This window comes from Halichoeres trimaculatus, unplaced genomic scaffold (genome assembly GCF_033239565.1).
Source record: "Halichoeres trimaculatus isolate MK-OKI-2021-1 unplaced genomic scaffold, fHalTri1.1 fHalTri1_scaffold_9, whole genome shotgun sequence".
Lineage (NCBI taxonomy): Eukaryota > Metazoa > Chordata > Actinopteri > Labriformes > Labridae > Halichoeres > Halichoeres trimaculatus.
The window spans coordinates 27,348,541-27,370,071 of record NW_027437188.1 but is presented as its reverse complement, the minus strand read 5'-3'; the positions used below and the strand labels follow the sequence as shown (position 1 = coordinate 27,370,071).

The 21,531-nt window shown below is 40.1% G+C and overlaps 2 protein-coding genes across 2 annotated transcripts in view; one reads left to right on the top strand and one right to left on the bottom strand.

Annotated features, from left to right (window-relative positions):
- The window catches only part of tlcd1 (TLC domain containing 1), an 11,226-nt gene extending 7,065 nt beyond the window's left edge, over positions 1 to 4,161 (bottom strand). Inside the window, exons 1-2 of the mRNA XM_074679965.1 lie at positions 3,551 to 4,161; positions 2,694 to 2,776 (exon numbers count right to left, since the gene is read on the bottom strand). Of these exons, the coding sequence (XP_074536066.1) occupies positions 2,694 to 2,776; positions 3,551 to 3,756 (289 nt within the window). The 5' untranslated portion in view covers positions 3,757 to 4,161. The remainder of the gene's footprint in view (positions 1 to 2,693; positions 2,777 to 3,550) is intronic.
- Positions 1 to 21,531, top strand: part of nek8 (NIMA-related kinase 8) — a 23,866-nt gene extending 2,335 nt beyond the window's left edge. The window contains exons 2-16 of the mRNA XM_074679964.1: positions 9,316 to 9,413; positions 10,722 to 10,927; positions 11,314 to 11,546; positions 11,643 to 11,774; positions 12,108 to 12,316; positions 12,405 to 12,484; positions 12,568 to 12,752; positions 13,242 to 13,389; positions 13,591 to 13,667; positions 14,532 to 14,649; positions 14,814 to 14,964; positions 15,736 to 15,896; positions 16,031 to 16,183; positions 18,181 to 18,339; positions 19,266 to 21,531. Of these exons, the coding sequence (XP_074536065.1) occupies positions 9,367 to 9,413; positions 10,722 to 10,927; positions 11,314 to 11,546; positions 11,643 to 11,774; positions 12,108 to 12,316; positions 12,405 to 12,484; positions 12,568 to 12,752; positions 13,242 to 13,389; positions 13,591 to 13,667; positions 14,532 to 14,649; positions 14,814 to 14,964; positions 15,736 to 15,896; positions 16,031 to 16,183; positions 18,181 to 18,339; positions 19,266 to 19,294 (2,088 nt within the window). The 5' untranslated portion in view covers positions 9,316 to 9,366 and the 3' untranslated portion in view covers positions 19,295 to 21,531. The remainder of the gene's footprint in view (positions 1 to 9,315; positions 9,414 to 10,721; positions 10,928 to 11,313; positions 11,547 to 11,642; positions 11,775 to 12,107; positions 12,317 to 12,404; positions 12,485 to 12,567; positions 12,753 to 13,241; positions 13,390 to 13,590; positions 13,668 to 14,531; positions 14,650 to 14,813; positions 14,965 to 15,735; positions 15,897 to 16,030; positions 16,184 to 18,180; positions 18,340 to 19,265) is intronic.

The window sequence follows — 21,531 nt, the reverse complement described above, 5'->3', positions numbered from 1 at the left end:
ATTCCAACTTCAACCAACTTACTAATTAGAAAGAGGCGTGGAGAACCTTACAAACCAGACCGTCTTGCCCCTACAGTAAAACGTGGTGTATCAGTGATGATCTGAGGTTGATTTGGTCTGGGTGGAACAGGGCGAATGCAACTGTGCGAAATGAAAATGAACCAGGTCATGTACTAGGCTACTCTTAAAAACAGCCTTTTCCATCAGCTGTAAGACAAGACAAGACAATGCCCCTTGACATTCGGCAAGGTCAGTTAAAGTCTTGATGGAGAACCAGAACATCTGAACCATGCCTTGACCAGCTTAGTCACCAGATCTTAATCCCTTTGGAGAGCATGTCAAGACGCATGGCTGCAGTCATCAAAAACAATCGTAATGCAATCAAGTTCGACCTCCTGTGTGTTTTATGTGAATAAAACAGACAGAAAAAAACTTGGAGTACTTGAAAGCTCTGTTTTGGCTGTACAATGCCATAGCTATTAATTGAAGATCCTAAGTGATTTTGGTTTTTATCAAGAAAACCATGGAAAATGGCAAGGTATCAGCCCTTAAATTAAACTCTTAAGAGCTATTTGTGTTGTTATTATTATATTTGTCAAAACAAATGTAACTTAAGCTTTACCAGGCATCAATGAACAAGAAATTGAAGAAAACAAGGGTGATCTAATAAGTTTTTTCATGACTGTAGGTCGAGTTTGCATCTCCAGTATGGTGACCAACTGCTGACAGGTGAAGTAGGCTCTCAACAAAAAAAACTGCCCTCCCTGGTGACTGGCGGCAGTATAGGTCAAAAACTCTGTCACCTCCATTCATTTTAATATGGGGCTGAAATATTCCTCTTTAAACACATAGGAGACTTCACGTTTAAGCTGTCTTATTGTCTTGTATTTATAGTCATGATTAGTTTCGGTTTCCTTGAGCTCTTTGGTGGTAGTTTCTTGTGTACTCTGTGAGCCGATGCATTTTTTCTGTTATTCCTAGTTTTGTTTTGTTGTATTTGGTTATTTTGTTTGTGGTGTTTACCTAGTGTGTCTGCACCAGTTTTACATCCTGCATTTTCCTTCCACTTTGCTAGCACTTTTTTCCAAGCCTGTCGGTTGAGTTTGCATCTCCAACATTGCAACCAACCTCGGACAGGCAAAGTGGGGTCTCAACAAAAAAACTGCTCTCCCTGGTGACTTGCTGCAGTATAGGGTTAAAAAAAAACTATTTCCCCCATTCATTTGAATGGGGCTGTGGTCAAACTTTAGAAAATAAATACACTGAGTACAAACATTTCTCACATCAGTATGCTGTGGTGATATGGAGACATTATTGGACTGCATTGTATTCAAGTCCTATTTTTTCTTAAAAGTTTCTTTTTCATTAGCTATTAGAGGTTTAAAAGATTTGATTTCACAACATGTTTACAATGATTGACAGCAGCCATTCTTGTGTAGTTCTTTCAGGAAAAGCAAGATACACCGGAAAGGAAAGCCAAGAAGAGATTAGACTTTTGTAATCAGTTCATATCTTTAACTCGTAAAGAAAAAATAATTTGTTCTCCAGTAAATAGATATTTTACTTCGATACAGCAATATATTGTACTGACCCTTTGCTTTGTTGTTTGTTAGAATTGAGCGGGAAGAATGAAAGCCTATGTAACTGTACAATGGTAAAAGGCAGAGCCACGCTGTCCATTCAATTTACAGTCAATGGCTTCCAAATAGATGGGTGATGTGCCCAATACAACAGCTATGTTTTATACAGTCTGTGGCGCGAACATTTATGGCTGGCCGGTTATTTCGTGACACAAAAACAACTATTTTTTTTCAGTTAATCTGTTGATTTATACTTTGAGAAATTGTCAAAGATTGAGAGGGAAAAGAAGATTGTCCTTGTCCACTTATCAGTCAGGGGATCACTGAGAGCAAATCAGAGTTTTTTTTAACTACTCTGGCAGCATGTTAAACTGTCGTTCTTCTTCATGATTTCTAATAGATGCACACTTTGCAGTTCACAGCATTAACCACGGTTATTAGACTTAATAGGCCTCATTCAGCTGGAAGTATTGAACTGACTGAGCGTCTTTGTGCCTCTGTATGACTGGCATGCTGAGACGAGACACACAACCAGTCCCTGTGATTGAGAACATGACCTCCAGTATCTGCTCGGCCTCTGTGGATCTTATAGCTGTTTTCAGTTGTCAGGGCAGATCTCTATAGATTTACATCTTCATGGTTACATAAACACACAGAAGAGCTAACCGCACAGCTCAAAATCCAACCACAAAGTCCTTAGTGGATTGTCTTAGGTGTCTAGTGATTAAGAGGAGACGCCCATTCGTCTGTTCTGAGAGTCAGGTGAGGGGGCTGGATCTAAAGGCTGTTTCTTCGAAACGAAGTAGTTGGAAGGTGGCAGTTTTACTCCCCTAACCAGTCTTGTGTATCAGACTGTAGCTGCAAGGTCTGGTTGATAGACAGGAAACCAGAAAATTGTTGAGCACTTGCTTTTTCTTAACTTTGTCGTAACAAAGACAATCAATTTGAGTCACAGACTGAGTTGAAAAAACAACTAACTATGCTGATGTAAAAACATAACTGTGTCTTTACTTTTTTCTGACGATGACAAAAAAAATCCTTTTTATAGATTAATTAAACACAACCAGTTTCTTCTTTGACCTTGCCGGTGTCATTTGTGATGAGTTTACTGACCTGCTGAGATGCAGATGAGCAGGTAGGACAGAGGAGTGTGGAAGGAGTGCAGGTTGCTCAATGTCTCGGGCCAGACCAACGAGCTGGGGAGGGACATGTGTTATGGTTAGGTGGGTCTGCGAGAAACCTTGACTTTGCCTTTTTACCCATCAGTGACAAAATATGCACAGCTCCACAGTTCTTTGTATTGTTTAGGTCCTGATTTACTGCTGTGGAGCAGAAGGGGCACACCTCAAAAAGCTAAGGTATTTCTGCACCCACCTCCCTGTATAAACACAACATGACTGATAGTCTCGTAAAAAAGTGTCATATTTCCTTTCACGTTTCCTTAGTACTCCAAGGAACACCCATTGACGCTTTCAATCATTGGTAATTCACAATGTTACCTGCTGAATAAGGGAATAAAGTGAGAGTGCAAAGGGATTAAAAAAGATCTTGTTCCCATTTCTTAGTCTATAGAAATGAGTCACAAGCATGTCCCCGCCCCTCCAAAAAATAGTTTCTCATGATACTTTCAAAAGGTTCATTTCTCCAGCAGGTTTTTCCAGTTGTTGCATCTGAAGGCTGTTGCTTAAGTAGTCCAAACTGTTCACTGAAAATGAGGTCAAAAACACTCAAGCAATAAGATCTTTGTTGGGCTCAGACTGTACAGCGGCATTTCCCCCCTACTTATAAATGCCATTGTCTCCCCCATCCCTCACCCTGCCTGAACATGCCCTTCTTCTCCTGGCTGCCACAGACTGTCACTGCTGCACACACACCCACACACACACACATATCACATCATGTGCTTGTGAATAGACAATGGTGTCACAGTGTAGCTGGATGTGCAGACAGATGTTTTGATGCAGACTCACCAGGTCAAGGCCCATGCTCCGGTCAGCAGGGAGTGCACCATAGACACAGAGAGGTTGTTCCACTTCCAATGGTGAAGCTCATTCTGCTTCACCACTTTGGGAACCGGCAGCCTTTTAAGCAACCTGTGGATCACTCTGAAAAATAGAGCAAATACCAGCACTGATGGGCCTGGGTGACTCTTCAACACTGGGATAAGGGCGTCCATCCTTTCCCTCCTCACCCAGGCTCTCCCTCTGTCTCTGGACGCCTGTTCTTGTTCTCCAAAGCTACTTCCCTTCCCCTCCTTTCTTTCCGCCTGTTGCGCGCTCCTGTCAGCGTCTCCTTGGCTTGGTGATGGATAGATACGCAGGGTATGTACGAGGAGTTTTTTTTACTACAGGGGACTCCGGAGATATGATCCTGAGATTTTTGTTTTTGTAAGTCCCCCTCTGATGCTGCAGCCTTCTTCTGCTTCCTCTCACGTTTTCAGCGTCCGGAGCTTGACGGGGAACGCTTTGAGGGGATTCCCGTAACTGCTCATGCCAAAACCACCGTTTGTCTTCACGCAGCGCCTTGTTATGTTCTTATGCGCTCCCGCCTCAGCTCGTCTGTCTGAATAGTATGAGCATGGGAGAGGTGGAGAGGGAGCGGGGTGGGCGGTGCTGTTGCTGCTCTCCACTCCTTAAACCTCAGAAACAAGGAGGGGCAGAAGCTATAATCATATTACGTAAACAACATTACCACAGAACGAGACTTCTGATTCGTGATTCTAGGAAAGCACGATATGAAAGTCATTCAAAAAAATAAAAATAAAAATAAAAATCAAACCCGAGCGTTATTATGACTGCCAACGTTTCCTCTCCATGTGCGCTTTTTACGCACCGTGCGTAAAACCCGTAGTCACTTTACATTTACCTTAAAAGACTTGTACTTCAAGTGGTAGGCGGTAGTAAATGCACAGGCGTGGAATAAAGTCACCGGGTTGATCGGCTTGAATATTTCCTTGAAGGATTTATTGTCACCTCTTTTTTTTTATCTATTCAGCAACATTTCAAAGTCAAAGCTCAAAGCTGAACCAAGGATCCTTGACCTCGGGTCATGGTGTTGGTAGGTTTACTCAGTTAGCTTAAATTGCAAGACGGGATAAGAGACATACTTGATTGAAAATTAAAGTGGCACGTGATTGATTTTGCTTTTTGATTCTCAAAAAGTTTCATCATTGAATTTGGACATAATCACACAGGTGTACCCCAGAGATCCATTCTTGGGCCTCTAGAAGTTTTCCTGTTGTGACAGGGTCAGGTTTGGGTAATAATGTAGAACTTAATATGTCCCCTTAAACCATCCATCCATCCATCCATCCATCCATTCATCCATCCATCCATCCATCCATCCATCCATCCATCCATTTACTGTTCCTTCTCCATGACCAGGTAGCATCATTCTTCACCTTTTGATGTTGGATCGGGGACATTCCCAGTCCAACGAAGCAATTCCTACATGCTCAAAGTCTACTTTGGGGTCTCTTCTGTTTTGTAATGGCATGGAAAACTTTGAATAAGACGTCATCAAGATTCATTTAAACCAGATGCTCAAACCACCTCAACTGTCTCTTTTGGATGCACTTTGGTTTTTATTTGAAACTCTGGACAGTATAAAGTAATGAAGAAATAGTTCATTTTTATTCCAATAAGTTGGTTGCAAAGTGTTGTGGTTCACTAAACACAGATATGATGGATAACACAACTATAAACCCCTTTGTTTTGATGAGATCATCGCAACTGTATTATTCTGCAGTCCAACAGCGGTGCCCCTCTTCTCTGGGCCGTAGTCTTTCCATAAACACTCTCACGCTCACACTCTCATTCCTCATGGCTGGCCTCTCTGCAGCCTGGAGGTGAGCTGAAGAAAAAAATCCTTCACACACACACACACACACACACACACACACACACACACACACACACACACACACACACACACACACACACACACACACACACACACACACACATCAGCCCCACCTGCACCACAGCTGTCTGTGTGAAACCTAAACCCACTTGGGAGGAGTGGGTTTAGCTGAAGGTTTCCCCGTCTTATGCATATTTCATTCACATGCATGTACTGCTATTACATTTTAAGAATTCTTTATCATCATTCTTTGTAGGTGATGCATATATTTTCTTTATTCACTTTCAACCACCATAAAAGGCAAATATGTCCAAAAACATATGAAGCAACTGTGCCAATATATAATCAGTCTTCATTTTATATCCACAGGTGATGTCACATCAAGCATCAGCTTCCCTGCAGTTTGAAACGTGACCAACAGATGGTAGCAAAACCTTGTGTAATGAACAAACATCTTATGCACACAGACTGTTTCATTCATTGAAGTTCTTTTTCCAGCCACTGTGGGGCATCTGTCTCCAAAAGATAATTTCCTCTGATTAACCTTTTAAGACCCAAGCTTTTGGTCTAGTGTGCAATTTTCAATTTACCTTACTATTTGGTATAAGTAACACCTAATAAGTACAGTATCTAAACTTTGTCTTAGTACAGGAAGTTTGATTATTTATGTTAAAAGTTCTCTATTAGTTGTTTATCAGTATTATTGCAATTAAATATGTTGGGATTATTTTTTTAGTTTAAATTGGGTGTAATGTTTTATTTCACCAAAGACCATGTGGGCAGTGTCCCTAAATGTGACCAATAGGTAAAAGTTTTTAAAAAATGAAGGATTATGGGTCTGAGATGCAGAAATGTAATGTCGACATATGTGAACGCTGGCTCTTAAGAGGTTAATGAAACTGCAACACCTTTTATTTTTAAGATGCACAGTTCTGAGCGAAAATCCAAATTGGCAATTTATTATTATTACTTTATTTATTAATTTAGTAGAGAGAGTTCTTTTTTTTTGTTGGATGTGATTCCTGATTTTTATTTAGCTGTGAGACTGACACTGTAAATCCAACACCTTTTGATTACTGTCAACAGAGTTCATGACCCTGAACCAACAAAGCACTCCACAGTAAGTAAGAGAGAGACAAATGCAACTTAACACCAAGTCTGAGTTTCCTGGCTTTTTTACCTGAGCAGATGAAGGCGAAAACTTGTTAGTCACAACTTCAGGTTTCTAATTAGTCTGCCTCAGATTTCTGACAATGGGTTCAAGAGAGCCACACAAAAAGAATGTAGTAGCTGTCGCTTATTTATGCTCCAAGGTCACAGCACAGCTTGGAGAAACCCTCTAAATATCATATGATATGCTGAGACATGAACCTTCTTGTACCTGGCAAAGCATCGTGCTATATTGATCTCAGGGTAGTTTTTTGTCTCTCTCCCTGGGGGCCTGTTTGGAAACAGCTTCTGTGAGGACTCAGCAGAAGCCAGTAGAGAGCAAATCTAGGGGTAAATTGATTTCCAGGGAGTGCATTATTAATACCCAACACAGACATGTCAGACTCTGTCGGAGCAAGATGATAAATATATTTAAACGTTTCAGAAAAGTGCGGCATGATGGTGATTTACAGTTTTTACTTCAATATTACTTCAGTATACTGCAGTCTGTCATATTTAAAGTGGTTCAACAGCTAGAACAAGAGCCTAAAATGTTATACATATGTTGAGACCGTAGGGGGAACTCTTCTTCTTCAATCCTGAACAGGTATGCAAAAATACACACGCAAGTTATAATATGATGACAAAAAAAAAAAGGTTTTAAGTCCAAAACTTTTTAATGAGTGAAAAAGAGGTGACCATCTTATCAAAATAGGAGTAGATCCAACACAACATTCATATATACAAAACCTATAGTGTGTATATAAACATTAATGTGTTTTTATATTGACTCTTATTAATGTCTTATATTATTACTGTATTAATTGTATATTTGAGGTAATATTAGTTGTTCAAGATTTTGGCTTTTTCATTATTTGTTGAGAAACAAACACCTGAGACAGACCAGACGGCCCTTTTCACAACAGACTTTGACTCATCATAGAAAGAAAAGAACAGGTGTTACTTATAACATTGATGATCCAGCTGTCATTATTATTATTGTTTTTATCATTGGCGACACCTGTGTTCTTTCTTCTGTTATATGTTTTCACCTCTTGACTCTGTGTGAGATCGCATGAAGAGGTGGAAGCATGGCCATAAAGAAATAACTCCACCCACAACTTCCTGTCACTCCCCACAGATTCATGGCTCCTCAGGCACAGGTTCATACCTTGGGTTTAGCTTCAGTTTCAGTGGGTTATCACCATGCATTCCTGCACAATGACTGACATGTCTCTGACAGATCTTCTGCTGACAGAAGATGGGCAAAATATGTCACTAAGCAGGTCTGAGGAGCGGCACATACTGCATGGCTCTTTTAGGTGCTCCTTTGTTGAGATTTAATACTCCTGAGAGAGAGCAAACTATTGTTTGTGAAACCAACTACTCTCCTGTCTTCCCTTAACAAAACTTAATTTTAAAATCTGCAAATTGCAGAGAAAGGGTTCAATTATATGAAGATCACTGTTTGTGGTGATATATCATTATTTCAGATTGGTAAATTACAGAGGTATGAGCTTCACCCCAGCACAAAGGTTGCTTTGTCACAGCACAAAGCATTTATTATCCCTATCATAGTAGAAGAGGAAACCGTGCTCATAAGGAGCCTCCTTCCTGATAATCCCAGACGAAAGGAAGCTGCTGGCGTCTGGAGTAAGACTAGAGTATCTGGGGACCCGGCTGAAGACACTTCTTAAATCATGTCTGCATCACTGGCCCTAGTTTTCTTTTTAGCTGATGAATTTGTTCACTGAAGCATAACATTACCCTGCATTTTACACAACAAATAGAAATCCTTGAAAATCACAATAAAACCTGGATATTTTTCTTGTTGACAAAATTATAGTCACCTTTTAGAAAAAGGATAAGGTGAATTCAGACCAGACTAATGATTGTTAAAGAAAAGTTGATTTGAGCCTAAATCATTTTGTTAATAAAAGGAATGTTTATTGCCAACTTGAAACCGACCCCAGAGACATGCTAAGCAAGCTGGCTGCGTATGCAATGACACAAATTTGACAAATTCTTTAAAAGGGAAAAAAGTAAAAATGAAAGGGGAGCTAATGAGTACTTTATATGATAAGAAAAGTTTCATTGAACCCCAGAAGGAAATGTATTTATCACAGCAACCAATAAAAGGGAGCAAACATGGAGTAAAACTTAAAAAATTATAAAAATGAAAATAAAAATAAAACAGAAATTTAACAAATAAAATAATATAAAATAAAAATTGGAATAAACTAGGAGTAGAATATACTTAGTATTATTTAAAAATGAATAATCAAAATACAATTTACTTAAATTTGGAGTTTAAAATTTAAAAGCAGGATACCTTTGCCAAACAAAACACTAGTTTTGTTTCTGTAAGGGTTAATCTACCAGGATGTGCAAGAATGTCCTTAAAAAATATTTCTTTACTTATATTGATAAATAGAAAATGTGTTTAAAGGGGTGGCATTTTGTTTTGACAAATTTCTGGCTCCTCAGAGTATCTCAGTTTTCTGGGTCAGAAAGCTCAAAGTTAGGAGTAAACACATAAACCCGGTTTGAAACTCCTCCTGTGTAAAATTGTGAAGCGAAAGTCCGAATTCATTATATGTGGGTGATTTTCTCATTTTTATGGCAGGTGGTTCTTAACGTAATTGCTAAACACTGCGTGTCTCCTTTGAGAATAATACAGGAGATTTGATGCTTCGTCCTGTTTGTCCCTCATTCCTTCCTGTAGGACTTGGGACGGGTTGCCTGGAAACCGCGGAAAGGTTTGGGGGCAGCAGCGATGGAGAAGTATGAGAAAATCAAAGTCGTTGGAAGAGGAGCTTTCGGGTAAACGTATATTCCTCTGACATTTTGTTCGTGTTTTGACTTCATAAAACCTCTTTACTAATGAAGTTTCAGTCGTTACGGTGCAAACTACGCAAACGCTGTGAAAACTTAGTTTTTCCACCAGATGTAACGGGCTGTGTCAAACGAGCGCCGCCCCTACAAAAGAAGACATGTCTAGATACTTTCTGAAAGTTTGTACAAAATAAGTTTGTCGAGAAGCCTCTGAGGATAGCTGAGTATTAAACCTGACTGTCAAAGTGAATTAAGGTTTCCAGTTTCAAAAAAACGTGTTAAGTTTGTATTTCTGTGACTTTACAGTTTAGGTAGTTGTTAGCGTTTCTTTAAGTCAGCACTGTCCTCTTTGCTACAGATTTCACAACGCCTTGAATTACTTGTACACATACTTATATTTTTTCAGACAAAGCTGATAAAAGTGTTTAAGTTCCTCGCCCAAGTCTGTAAATTTTACATCCAGCTATGCACTGGAACTGATTTTATCCTGAAAAACCAAAAACCTATCCAAATTAAAAGCAGTGCACTGAGTGTAAAGCCAAAATATTGTACAACTGTAGGTTTTCTAACTGTAATGAGGATGTATTTTCATGCGGTCAAACTTTTCTTTATTTTGATGTATCAAAACTGTATGGTGGTGCAGTGGTTAGTGCTGTTGTCTCTCAGTAAGAAGAGTCCTGGTTTGATTCCCTAAACAGTGTGGAGTTTCCATGTTTTCCCTGTCTACATGGGGAATCTATCTCTGACTTCCTCCCACCGTCCAAAAACATATGCAACTGGGTAATTGGTCGCTCTATATTACATGTAGGTGTGTATGATTGGTTGTCTCTTCATGTTAGCCCTGTGATAGGCTGGTGACCTGTTCAGTGTGTACAATGCCTCTCTCATAAAGACAGCAGGGATAAGCTCCAGGTTCAGGACCCCAGAAGAAAAATGTGGTTAAATGGTGGATTTTTGGAGTTATTATTGGCGTGCAAGATAAAGGGTTGGCGTATTCAGTGTGTACAATGCCTCTCTCATAAAGACAGCAGGGATAGGCTCCAGGTTCAGGACCCCAGAAGAAAAATGTGGTTAAATGGTGGATCTTTGGAGTTATTATTGGCGTGTAGTAGCCCACAAAATAGTCCACAAAAGTTTGAAATACTTTTTAAAAATAGGCGTACCTAAGTCAAGAAATCAAATGCTATTGACTCACTGATTCTTTCTGAAAATGCCACATACCTGGCATCAAAACTGAGTGAGACAAGGACCCAATATCATTAACATCAAATTTTCTTCTTTCTCCCCTCTCATCAGGATCGTCCACTTGTGCCGCAGGCGCAGCGACGGGGCCTTCGTCATCCTGAAGGAGATCCCAGTGGAGCAGATGTCACGAGATGAGCGCCTCGCGGCTCAAAATGAGTGTCAGGTCCTGAAGCTGCTCAACCATCCGAATATCATTGAGTACTATGAGAACTTCCTGGAAGACAAGGCTCTCATGATAGCTATGGAGTATGCACCAGGTAAGCTCACTGTAATATCTTATTACATGAACCCCTTTTGTTCAGAGTGCAACTATTCTGTTTTCCCATGGGTTAGTGCTGCAGGGCGCCATACCTTGTCTCGTTCCCATAGGAAAAAAGCTGAACATTAGTCTGCTAGATTGGGTAATATCATGGGGTAAGTTTTACAGGGTTTGAAGTAAAAAAAAGTAGGCTGTCATCAAGTGTACCAACTTTGGGAATCCCAGATCCTTCATTCAGCTTGAAATCTTCCAGTGAGGGGCTTTTAGCTCATTCTGAGTTCAGGTTTGAAACCAAACTTTAGCTTGTCATGGTCCCGTGGATTCTTTTCCTAATTATTTTTATGATCACCTGATATCTGTGTCTGTCCTGTCTACTTCATGCAGGTGGAACTTTGGCGGATTACATCCAGAAGCGCTGTAACTCTCTGCTGGACGAGGACACCATTCTTCACTTCTTCGTCCAGATCTTACTTGCCCTGTACCATGTCCACAACAAACTCATCCTACACAGAGACCTTAAGACTCAGAATATTCTTCTGGACAAGCATCAGATGATTGTCAAAATTGGTGACTTTGGCATCTCCAAAATACTTGTCAGCAAAAGCAAAGCATACACGGTGAGTTAAATTTCACTGTAACAAACTATCACTGGTATTTTGAATCCTTGGATGTTCAAATAGAAATCACTGTCTCTTTATGACTTTATTCTGAAGGTGGTTGGGACTCCGTGTTACATCTCCCCTGAGCTGTGTGAGGGAAAGCCTTACAACCAGAAGAGTGACATCTGGGCTTTGGGCTGTGTGCTGTACGAGCTGGCGAGCTTGAAGAGGGCCTTTGAGGCTGCTGTACTTTAAACCTTTCTTTTTCTTTTTGCAAATATCTATCACTAACTTGAATGTATTGACAAAAAATGTGTCAGAGATACATTAAGAACACCAGAGCAGTTAGATTCTTCTGATTTCTGAGGAAATTTTACCAAGAAGTATTCTTGCGTCAAACTCAAGATTGCACAAACTTCTTATTTGTAACACATCAATATAAACAGTTTTTCATGCTTTTCTTTCTTCTCTGAAAATATAAATGTGAGAATCTCTTTCTTTTCCAACAGTGGTAAAGGGGATTCTTCACATTTTCCTTATACAGACTTAAGCTATGACTCCTCTATCTGTCTCTTCCAGAATCTTCCAGCCCTCGTCCTGAAGATCATGAGTGGAACATTTGCCCCAATTTCAGACAGATACAGCCCTGAACTTCGTCAGCTCATCCTCAATATGCTAAATCTGGATCCATCCAAACGGCCTCAACTCAATGAAATAATGGCTCTCCCCATATGCATCAGGCCTTTGCTTAACCTGTACACAGATATTGGCAATGTGAAAATGCGCAGGTACTTTGTGATGGCTGGCTTGTGAAAGATGGACATGATTTGGGTTTTATTTGGTGAGATAATCAACAGCTCTAACTTTTCTTCCCAGGATTGAGAAACCACTGTCTACTGTGCAGACTGGACCTCAAGGTAGAGCAGGAGGGAGAGTTCCTGCCAGCAGGTCCAGAGGTCAGAGTCATAATAACCTAATTTTTCTGAGTTGTACCAGGTTTCTTGCAGTAATTATAATGATTTTTCTTTGGCTGAAACAGATGGATCAGTCGGTTTGGGATCAGGAAAGGTTCACTCCCTCCCACTGTCCTCTGTGTACACGTGGGGAAGTGGAATCTCAGCACCTCACCGCCTGCCAATGCTCAACACTGAAGTGCTTCAAGTGTCTCTGGGACGCACTCAGAGGATGGGGGTGACCAAGTCAGGGCGTCTGATAACATGGGAGGTCTGTCACTGTAAAACTTTACATTTTATTCAATTTCTTCAAAATACGCCAAACTCCTTTCACAATGCAGTAGATAAAGTGGAGTGAATATTTTCAGTTATCAAAACCACAGAAGTTAGAATTCTGGTTGTGGTGTAAACCCTTCAGAATGTCTCTGTGTCGAATCAAAGACCATGTCAGAGGAGAAAACCAAGCTCTGAGAGATCTGTGAATTCTCACCAGCAGTTCCTTAAATTGCCCAAAGGCAAAACAGACAACTTTTAACTGTAAAGTTTAATGAGACTGGCGGGAAAACATGCACAGTAAACAAGAACATAACAGCTAGAAAGCCCTGAACTTTACAGACTCGTTCCTATCACAGTCTTAGAGAGTTGATTTTCTCTTTCAAAATGCTGAATTATTTGTACTTTCTAAGGAAGTTCCACATTCTCACTCTGTTTCTCCCATTCATGGCCACTTTTTTCTTTTAATAACCATCTGTCCTCACAGGCTCCATCAGTGGGTTCTGGTGAGGCCAGCCTACCTGGTGTGGTAGAGCAGATGCAGCCTCAGTTCATCTCCCGTTTTCTGGAGGGTCAGTCTGGAGTCACCATCAAGTCTGTGTCCTGTGGGGATCTCTTCACCACCTGCATGACAGGTTGGTGGGCAGAAATCAAAGTTTATTCTCTTCTATTCTGGCATCACACATTCACAAAAGATGGCTGTGTGGCACTGAGGCAGCATTTAGAATCGTCTTTGTAATACAAAGTATTGATATTCTGCTGGTTTAAACAAGAATACGCCTGCCGTCATTGGCTAAATGTGTCCTTGATTTCTCACTTTTATTTCCAATTTGCAGACAGAGGAATCATCATGACTTTTGGAAGTGGAAGCAATGGATGTCTAGGTCACGGCAACTTCAACGACGTGACTCAGGTACATCATCAAGACTAACTTTACATTACACTTCTCAGTGTAATGTAAACCAGGGAAAATCAGCTTCATTGTCATCCTTCAAATGATCACACAGTTATATGTAAACCTCTGTGAAAGTTTTGATAGAATCCAACAAATGGCTCTGATTCATAGCAGGTCTGTTGTGTTGGACTGTGTTAGTTGTTGTTAAATGTTTCAAACAAACTGAGTTCATGTTCCCAGCGCTGCTTCAATAAGAAAACAGGTGCACCACATTAGTCACTGCTTAGTCACAGCTATTCTAACACAGCCGGACTAATGAAGGATATGAACAAGTCTGGAGCCACATTAGTTTGTTTGGGATTTCTCAGGGTGCTTTGTGAAAAGGCAACATAAAAAAGGCTTCCTGACCCAGCAAACAATTGGGGGACAAAAAAGTAGCTAAAAAAGTAGCTCAAGGCTGTGAGTTAGTTCAAACATCCAGTTTGAGATATTTAACACGACTCAGTAGCCAGCTCTGAGAGTCTGCAGGCGGTGAAAACAACCCTGCCAGTTTGTTTAATACTGATGCAATGGCACATAAAAGTAGTTTTTAAATCAGCAGCAAACATCTTGATTGTTAGTGAAAATGCCTCAGTGAAGCTGAAATGTGATCAGGGTCAGATAAACAGCTGGGATTGGCCTGGCCTGAGGGCAACAAGAAGCATCTACTAAAGAAATAAAGCAGAAGTCGTCAGATTCGCCATCTGATTCTTACTCACTATGACATCTTAATCCTAATTAATCTAATACACTTTGTACTTCTTTGTCAGTGAATTTGTCTTGCTGTCTTATAAACCTCATGATGGATGCCCTTCTTCTCTCCTACTCTGTTTTTTCACACAGCCTAAGATAGTCGAAGCCCTCCTCGGCTATGAGCTGGTTCAGGTGTCGTGTGGTGCTTCCCACGTTCTGGCTGTGACCAATGAGAGAGAAGTATTTGCCTGGGGAAGAGGAGACAATGGTAATTGTAAATGAGTGGGTTGTGTTTTTAGACCCACTCAGCCTATCTTCATCTTCATCTTTCAGTTTTTTGTTTCCGATTGACTGATTTATGACAGCAGCATATCAGCACATGGCGTGATTGAACACTTTGTCCTTTATCTGTTTCCTGTTTCTGTCTGGGAGGTCGCCTCGGGCTCGGCACCCAGGACACCCACAACTCCCCCCAGCAGGTCTGTTTACCTGTGGAATTTGAGGCACAGAGGGTGGTGTGTGGAGTTGACTGCTCCATGATTATCAGCACTCAGCACAGTATTATGGCATGTGGAAGCAACAGGTAGTTGTTCTGTGTTTCTTCAACCTAAGCCTTTGAGTTTGGTAAAAGTTAGCTAAAAAAAACAATTAGTGGATGTTTTTTGTGTGTCTGTGGTTTTTTTCTGAAGGAATACTAGAATATTACCACAAATTAAATTACACCACCACAGGTCAATGCCACTACAAGGTATACAAATAAAACATCAGAAGGAAAAAATGTTACAAGAAGAAACTTGTAAACTCAGAAAAAATCTTGAAAACTCCCCTGAACAGAGGCATTTATTGAGAAAAAGCTTAAATGAGACTCTCCAAACAGTCTGTCCTGGTTTCAGGGTTTGTTTAACACACACACAAAAACCTACTCATGCATCTTACACTTGACACCATTATGAACAATGCTAAGTCACTTCTACATGATCAGCCTCCAACATAACCAGTTCATCTTGAAATCTGTTCCAAATCGTACTTAAACCAGTATAAAGAGTCTAAGACAGGAGTGATGTGCTCACGTTTCTCTCATCTAGTGAAATGCTATGACTCACAACCAGTGAGGCAGCATTCTCCTCTAAGTGACAAACACTTCTCTTTCATTGTTGATCCATCTGTCTTAGAGAGGCTTTGTGCCGGATGTCGAGCTACAAACACAAGAGTTCAGAGTCTCAGCAGCTTTGTTCACCTGACAATGGGACAAGAGAAGAATAATATTAGACAATATAAGATATAACTTTAATGATATGCATTCTTTACACATACACATTTCTCTGTTTTAAATTCTTTGATTTGATTGGCTCAGGTTCAACAAGCTCGGACTTGATAAAGTAACTGGAGACGACCCACATCCCTCAAATCAGGTGGAGGAAGTCCACTCGTACACTCCTGTCCAATCTGCTCCACTCAACAAGGAGAAGATAGTTTACATCGACATAGGAACGGCTCATTCTGTTGCTGTTACAGGTGAATGACTGAAGGCCGCATTTTCATTTAGCAGCAGCCAAACACGTTCTCTGGCATTTTGCAGAAGTTCAAGAGCTCACCCTTAATATGTGGATTAAGTCTTTGAATACTTAAACGTCATGTTCCTCTTCCAGAAAAGGGTCAGTGTTTCACCTTTGGCAGCAACCAGCATGGCCAGATGGGCTGCAGCTCTCGCCGTAGCAGCCGTGTGCCCTACCTGGTGCCCGGGCTGCAGGGCATAAGCATGGCTGCTTGTGGAGACGCTTTCACATTAGCTATTGGATCTGGTGAGTCAGACTGTGTGTGAATGTAGCTTTCTCACTATGCAGTAACACAGCTAACAAGACAAGTGATCCAAAACAGGCTTCACACCTACTTAAGTTGCAGTTTGAACTTAAGTCAAGCATAAGAAACCTCTACCTCAAAGAATCTGGCCTGGATGCACAAACTGATGGCGTCCAATCAGATTGTTCCACATGTCACATGCTTGGCAGTATCATAGGTGTTGCATGCAAGAGTGACTGTAAACTCCTTTATGGTAATAAACACACACACACACACACACACACACACACACACACACACACACACACACACACACACACACACACACACACACACACACGCACACAGACTTTATGCTTTTGCATTGTTGTGGTCTGCAGCTCTCTCAAACCTGCACACAGACACCTTCCTTCATCAGTAATCCCTCACATTATAACTTCTCTCGTACAAGTTAGAGTTCCAAAGAAAAAAAAAACTCAGCAGGGTTTATCTTGGGTCTGTCTTGGTGCAACATTTCTCAGATGGCTGTGGTTTTGCAGCTTAAAAAGAAAGGGAGAGGATTCTGGGATACTCCTGCATTCTAATGAAAGTTTCAAACAGCGGCTGTGAGCAGCTGTGTGACCCCAAAACAGCAGTGCTTTTTCAGTAACTTAGAGATGTAGCCCATCAACAGAGAAGGTTTAACGTAATAAATTAATTGAATTAATTGTTTATATGCACATTTTTTTTTTACTTTTTGAATGCTCATGCTTGAAAACATGGGAGTTTAAAACTTAATTTACTTAAACATCAGCAAAAATTTTCATGATCTGTTCTTTAATCCAAAAGAGTTATCACAGAAAATAGAGGTGGGAGAAAACTCAAAAAGCGATATGTTGGGATTTTTTGTTTGACAATATAAAAATAGGGATCCCTTCATTTCAGTCTTTGTTTATAAACTGGATAGGAATAAAGTTACCACTTTTCTCCAGCAGAGGGTGAAATGTTTCTCTCTGACTCACGTAATGCGCATTTTATGGGAAAATATGGCTCCTCATATAGTCTGTAGACATTATCATCATCATTTGACTTTTTCACATGGTCTGTTAAAAAGCAAACTAAGACATTGTAAATATTGAAAAACCGCAATTTAAATTGAATCGGCACCCCAAAAATTGTGATAGAATTGAATCGTGAGAATAACATATCGTCCCAGCCCTAACAGAAAACCATCCTATGTTTAGGCTAAACAACATACACACATATAGCTTTGACTGTGCTTTAAAACAATGATATGCGTGGCCATGGCAGGCAGTCACTTGTAACATATATCTAATTATTTCCTGAGACTTTAAGCATAGGTTGTTTTTCTGATGTTGATGAGTTTGAATGTTTATAAATGAGCAACTTGTGACTTTTGAAGTCCTGATCTGTAAACAAGGCAGGTATTTTACAAACCAGGAGTTCAGGGTGGACACAACATCTAAAAGCACCTTAGATTAGATTCTGTAAAGTGTCACAATAAAACACAAACAACATGAAACTGTTGTTTTTTTGTTGTATCTTTCAAACCTTGTTTTATGCCACATCATCAGAGTTTCTGCTCCATGTCAGTGCCCGCAGACTCAGAGTATAGCTTGGACAGGATAACCACATTTCAATTTTCAGCAACAAAAGGCAGATGCCTTTTTTGCCAGCCTGGCAACTATTATTAAAGTCAGTGTTGAGCATGTTAAGTGAGTGTTTTGTTCTTGAAGCTGAGGGTTAAATGGTGAAATGTCACACTGTGCCAACGATTGGCTCCCTGAGGAGACATCCAGCAGTGGCAGTCATGCCTGTAGGGCTTCTTTGTAGTAAAAAAAGTCTTTGTTCAGCTTTGACTTCCTTCATATTGAGCCATTTTTCTCCCACTGCAGGAGAGACGGGGCTGTCACTGAAAGATTTGTGAGGATTAATGCGTTCTGTGGGTTTGGGGGGGAAACAATGACGAAGTCTTACTGCTCTCTTTTTCTCTCCTCAGACGGCGAGGTATACACCTGGGGAAAGGGGGCACGCGGACGCCTGGGGAGGAAAGAGGAGGACTCCGGGATACCGAAGGCGGTGCAGCTTGACGAGAGTCACCCGTTCACTGTGACATCGGTGGCTTGTTGTCATGGCAACACTTTGCTGGCAGTGAAACGTAATATTTTACTCATTAGCTCTTTGTTAAAAACACTGCGATGTTAGGAGGTGGAGGAGGAAGGAGAAGTCCAAACAGGCCTGACTTGAGACAGAAGTCTCCTGATGACTCTGACAGAGATGTGATTGGTAGTGACTCAGTTTGAAGTTTTGAAGCCTGATGGACAAATTTTATACTTTCAGCAAATTTAGTAACAGAGGCTCTGATTTTACTGAAAGAAACTTTTCCTTTTTGAAGAACTAATCTTAGCTGCAGGCCTGAAGTATTATCTCAGTTTGCCTTTTCACTGTTAATAACAGTGACTGTCTACCATCCTGAAAACTAAGGAACAGTTAAGGTGGGATTAAAGGGTCCCTCTAAAATACTGAAATGAAAATAGCTAGAGATTTGGAGGAGATTAAACTCCATCACATCTTGATAGATGTGGGTAATCCACACACAGAGTCCACAGAGTGGCTGTTTACTTGGCACTTGGACCTAAACCACGAAGGACGTGAGCTCAAGCTTTTGCCCCGACCAGAAACGTACAACTTGTTTCAGACATGTTGTTACAATTTTGCTCTATGACACCTGAGCAAGTTATTGGCAAAGCAAAACAAGCTTGTACAGATATTTAATTAAGCATCAGCAGTTATTGGCCTCCTTATTGGAGTATTGATCTGCTTAGATGTTCAGTTGATTGGATAATTGATTTGTCTGTCACATGTCAAGACATTGGATCATCAATATTTCCCAGAGCTGAATGAGGATTCTTTGAATTTCTTATTTTTTTCCAACTATCAGTCCAAAAGAGAGAAATATTAGATGGACTGTCTTATTTGTTGAGAAAACTGAGAATTAAATCAATATAATCAAAATAGTTGTCATTTCATTTCCTGTAAGTCAGCTCTTTGATAACTCCTCTGACACTCTCCCTCTTCTTTCAGCCTTGCTTGAAGAGCCTGTGCCGAGATGATCTGATCCTGATAAAAAAAAAATCTCTGTCAGCATTCATCATGAAGTCCGGCGGTGGTGTGAGGTGAAGGACAGCTTCCTCTGAATAACTCCTGCCAAAGGCCCATCTGTGCCGCACTTCAAAGATTCCCTTTCACACTGCAGCTGCGGCCTCACATTTTCTCTCTTCCTCTCTAGTTTTTTTCTCCCTCTCCTCCTCCAGGAATGACTGTTTGTTTCCTTCAGTGGGCTGATATCAAAAGCACAGGAAAGATCAAGAAATGTGTGTTGCAGCAGGTGTATCTCACACCAGGTGAGGTAAAGGATTGCGGCGACTGAGGCAGGATGACAGGAAGTTGTCGTTAGGCAGCTTTGCTATTGTCCTCTCTCACGTGCAGGCTTAGCATGATAAAGGGCAGCAAAAGTCAGACTGGTTTGAGCTCCACTAAGCTACTGATGAATGAGATGATACAAAGCAAAGAAAGGAAAAGAATGAAAGCCACTTGAGAGTTTAGAGTCATCAGTCAAGTGAAGCAAACACGTTAATCTTGATCACATCGTCAGTGGTCACATTGTGCTTCATTGGATTAGCCCTCAAATACGTTTGTAACTCAGCAGCAGACTTCAAAACAGATTACAGTCTGTTGTTTACAGCTCAGCTGAACAAAGTTTTGGGACTTAATGAGCGTTGTTGTGTCCGGAATGACTCCCTTGCTCACTCATGCTTGTTTGTATTACAAGCGCTAAGCAGTGTGCTCTAAAAGCAAATCAAGGCTAAGAATGCATGAATCATCTACACTGACATCTATTTAGTGTGACAAACTGCATTATGGGATTGTAAGGAGAAAGTATGTTTACAGAGGGTGAATGTGTCTTTTCAGACAGGAGGGTGAGCATTAGACACATTTTTATTGAGTCATGTTGAGCTTTTTTTGTTTGTTTGTTTTGCTTTGTCTGCATCAATTTATTGCACATATATTATAAAAGCATCAGGGTTGATGCTGATTTGTCTTTGGCTGACACTTGCTGAATGCAATACCTATGGCACAAAACATGAAGTATTGGTTTTTTACCCTACGGTGCAAAATTTAAAGCATGGACAATGGTGGACGGTAAAGGAAGTGCACTACAGAGTGACAAGAAAGTGATTTTCAGATACATGTGTTTCTTCAAGTTCAGGTGTGATAACCCCTGTAATGTAAAATGTATAGAATGAAAGATTAAATTGTGTAAACTATATTCATTTAATGATGTAAAACTGTTGAACATACGTTTACCAAAGAGTTGGGAGAAAAACTTATTTCTCCTTGCATCAGAGCAAAATTATGAATCCTCTTTTACAGATTGAAGTAGTGCTTCACAAAGTGAAAAGTGCTAATTTTCTGAACTGCCAACCCCAGAATCATATAAATATACGTAATGTAAACCTAGTTTAACCTTGAAGGTGCATTAAGTGCTACAATAAGAATTATATCTGTATTTAAAAGACTTGCACTGCAAAAACTGAAATCTTATCAAGTGTTTTTGTCTTATTTTCAGTAGAAAATTCCTTTTTAGACTCAATATAAGCCAAATTCACATGACCAATCCAGAAAAATGTCTTGTTTAAAGTTATTTAAGGACAAAAATTAGGTCTGAGTTGCTCGTAACCAGTAAAAAAATCTGCCAATGGAACAATAGAAAAGTTACTTGTATTAAGACATTGTTCTAGTCTCAAGGAAATTTTCAAGCCATTTTTTCTTGTTCCATTGTCAGACTTTTTTACTGGTTACAACCGATTCAAACCTCATTTTTGTACTCTGATAACTTGAAACAAGACATTTTTCTGCATTGTTAAGTTGAAAGTGGCTCATATCGTGTATAATGAGACGATTTTTACTTTAAAAAAAAAAAGAAAAAAACACTTGATAAGATTTCAGTTTTTTGCAGTGTGTTTGAAGTACTTCATATTCTGTCAATGGAATAATTGTTTTTGTTTGATGACAAACCGATGATATAGTTCTGAAAAATTAAATAACGTTAAAGCAACCAAACTGATACAGTGATGTAAAGTTGCATGATTTTTAAAATGTGTTTCTGTATTTGATTTTCCTGAATGATGATATCCATTGATGCCAAAGATCCAAATAAAGACTATTTTAGTAACTCAAAGGTTACACATCCTGTAATAAAGATTGGTTCTGGATCTGCACCTGAGTCTGAATAACTGACCTGCAGCACTGTGCTCTGATCGCCCCTCCCTGTTTCTATTTCACATTA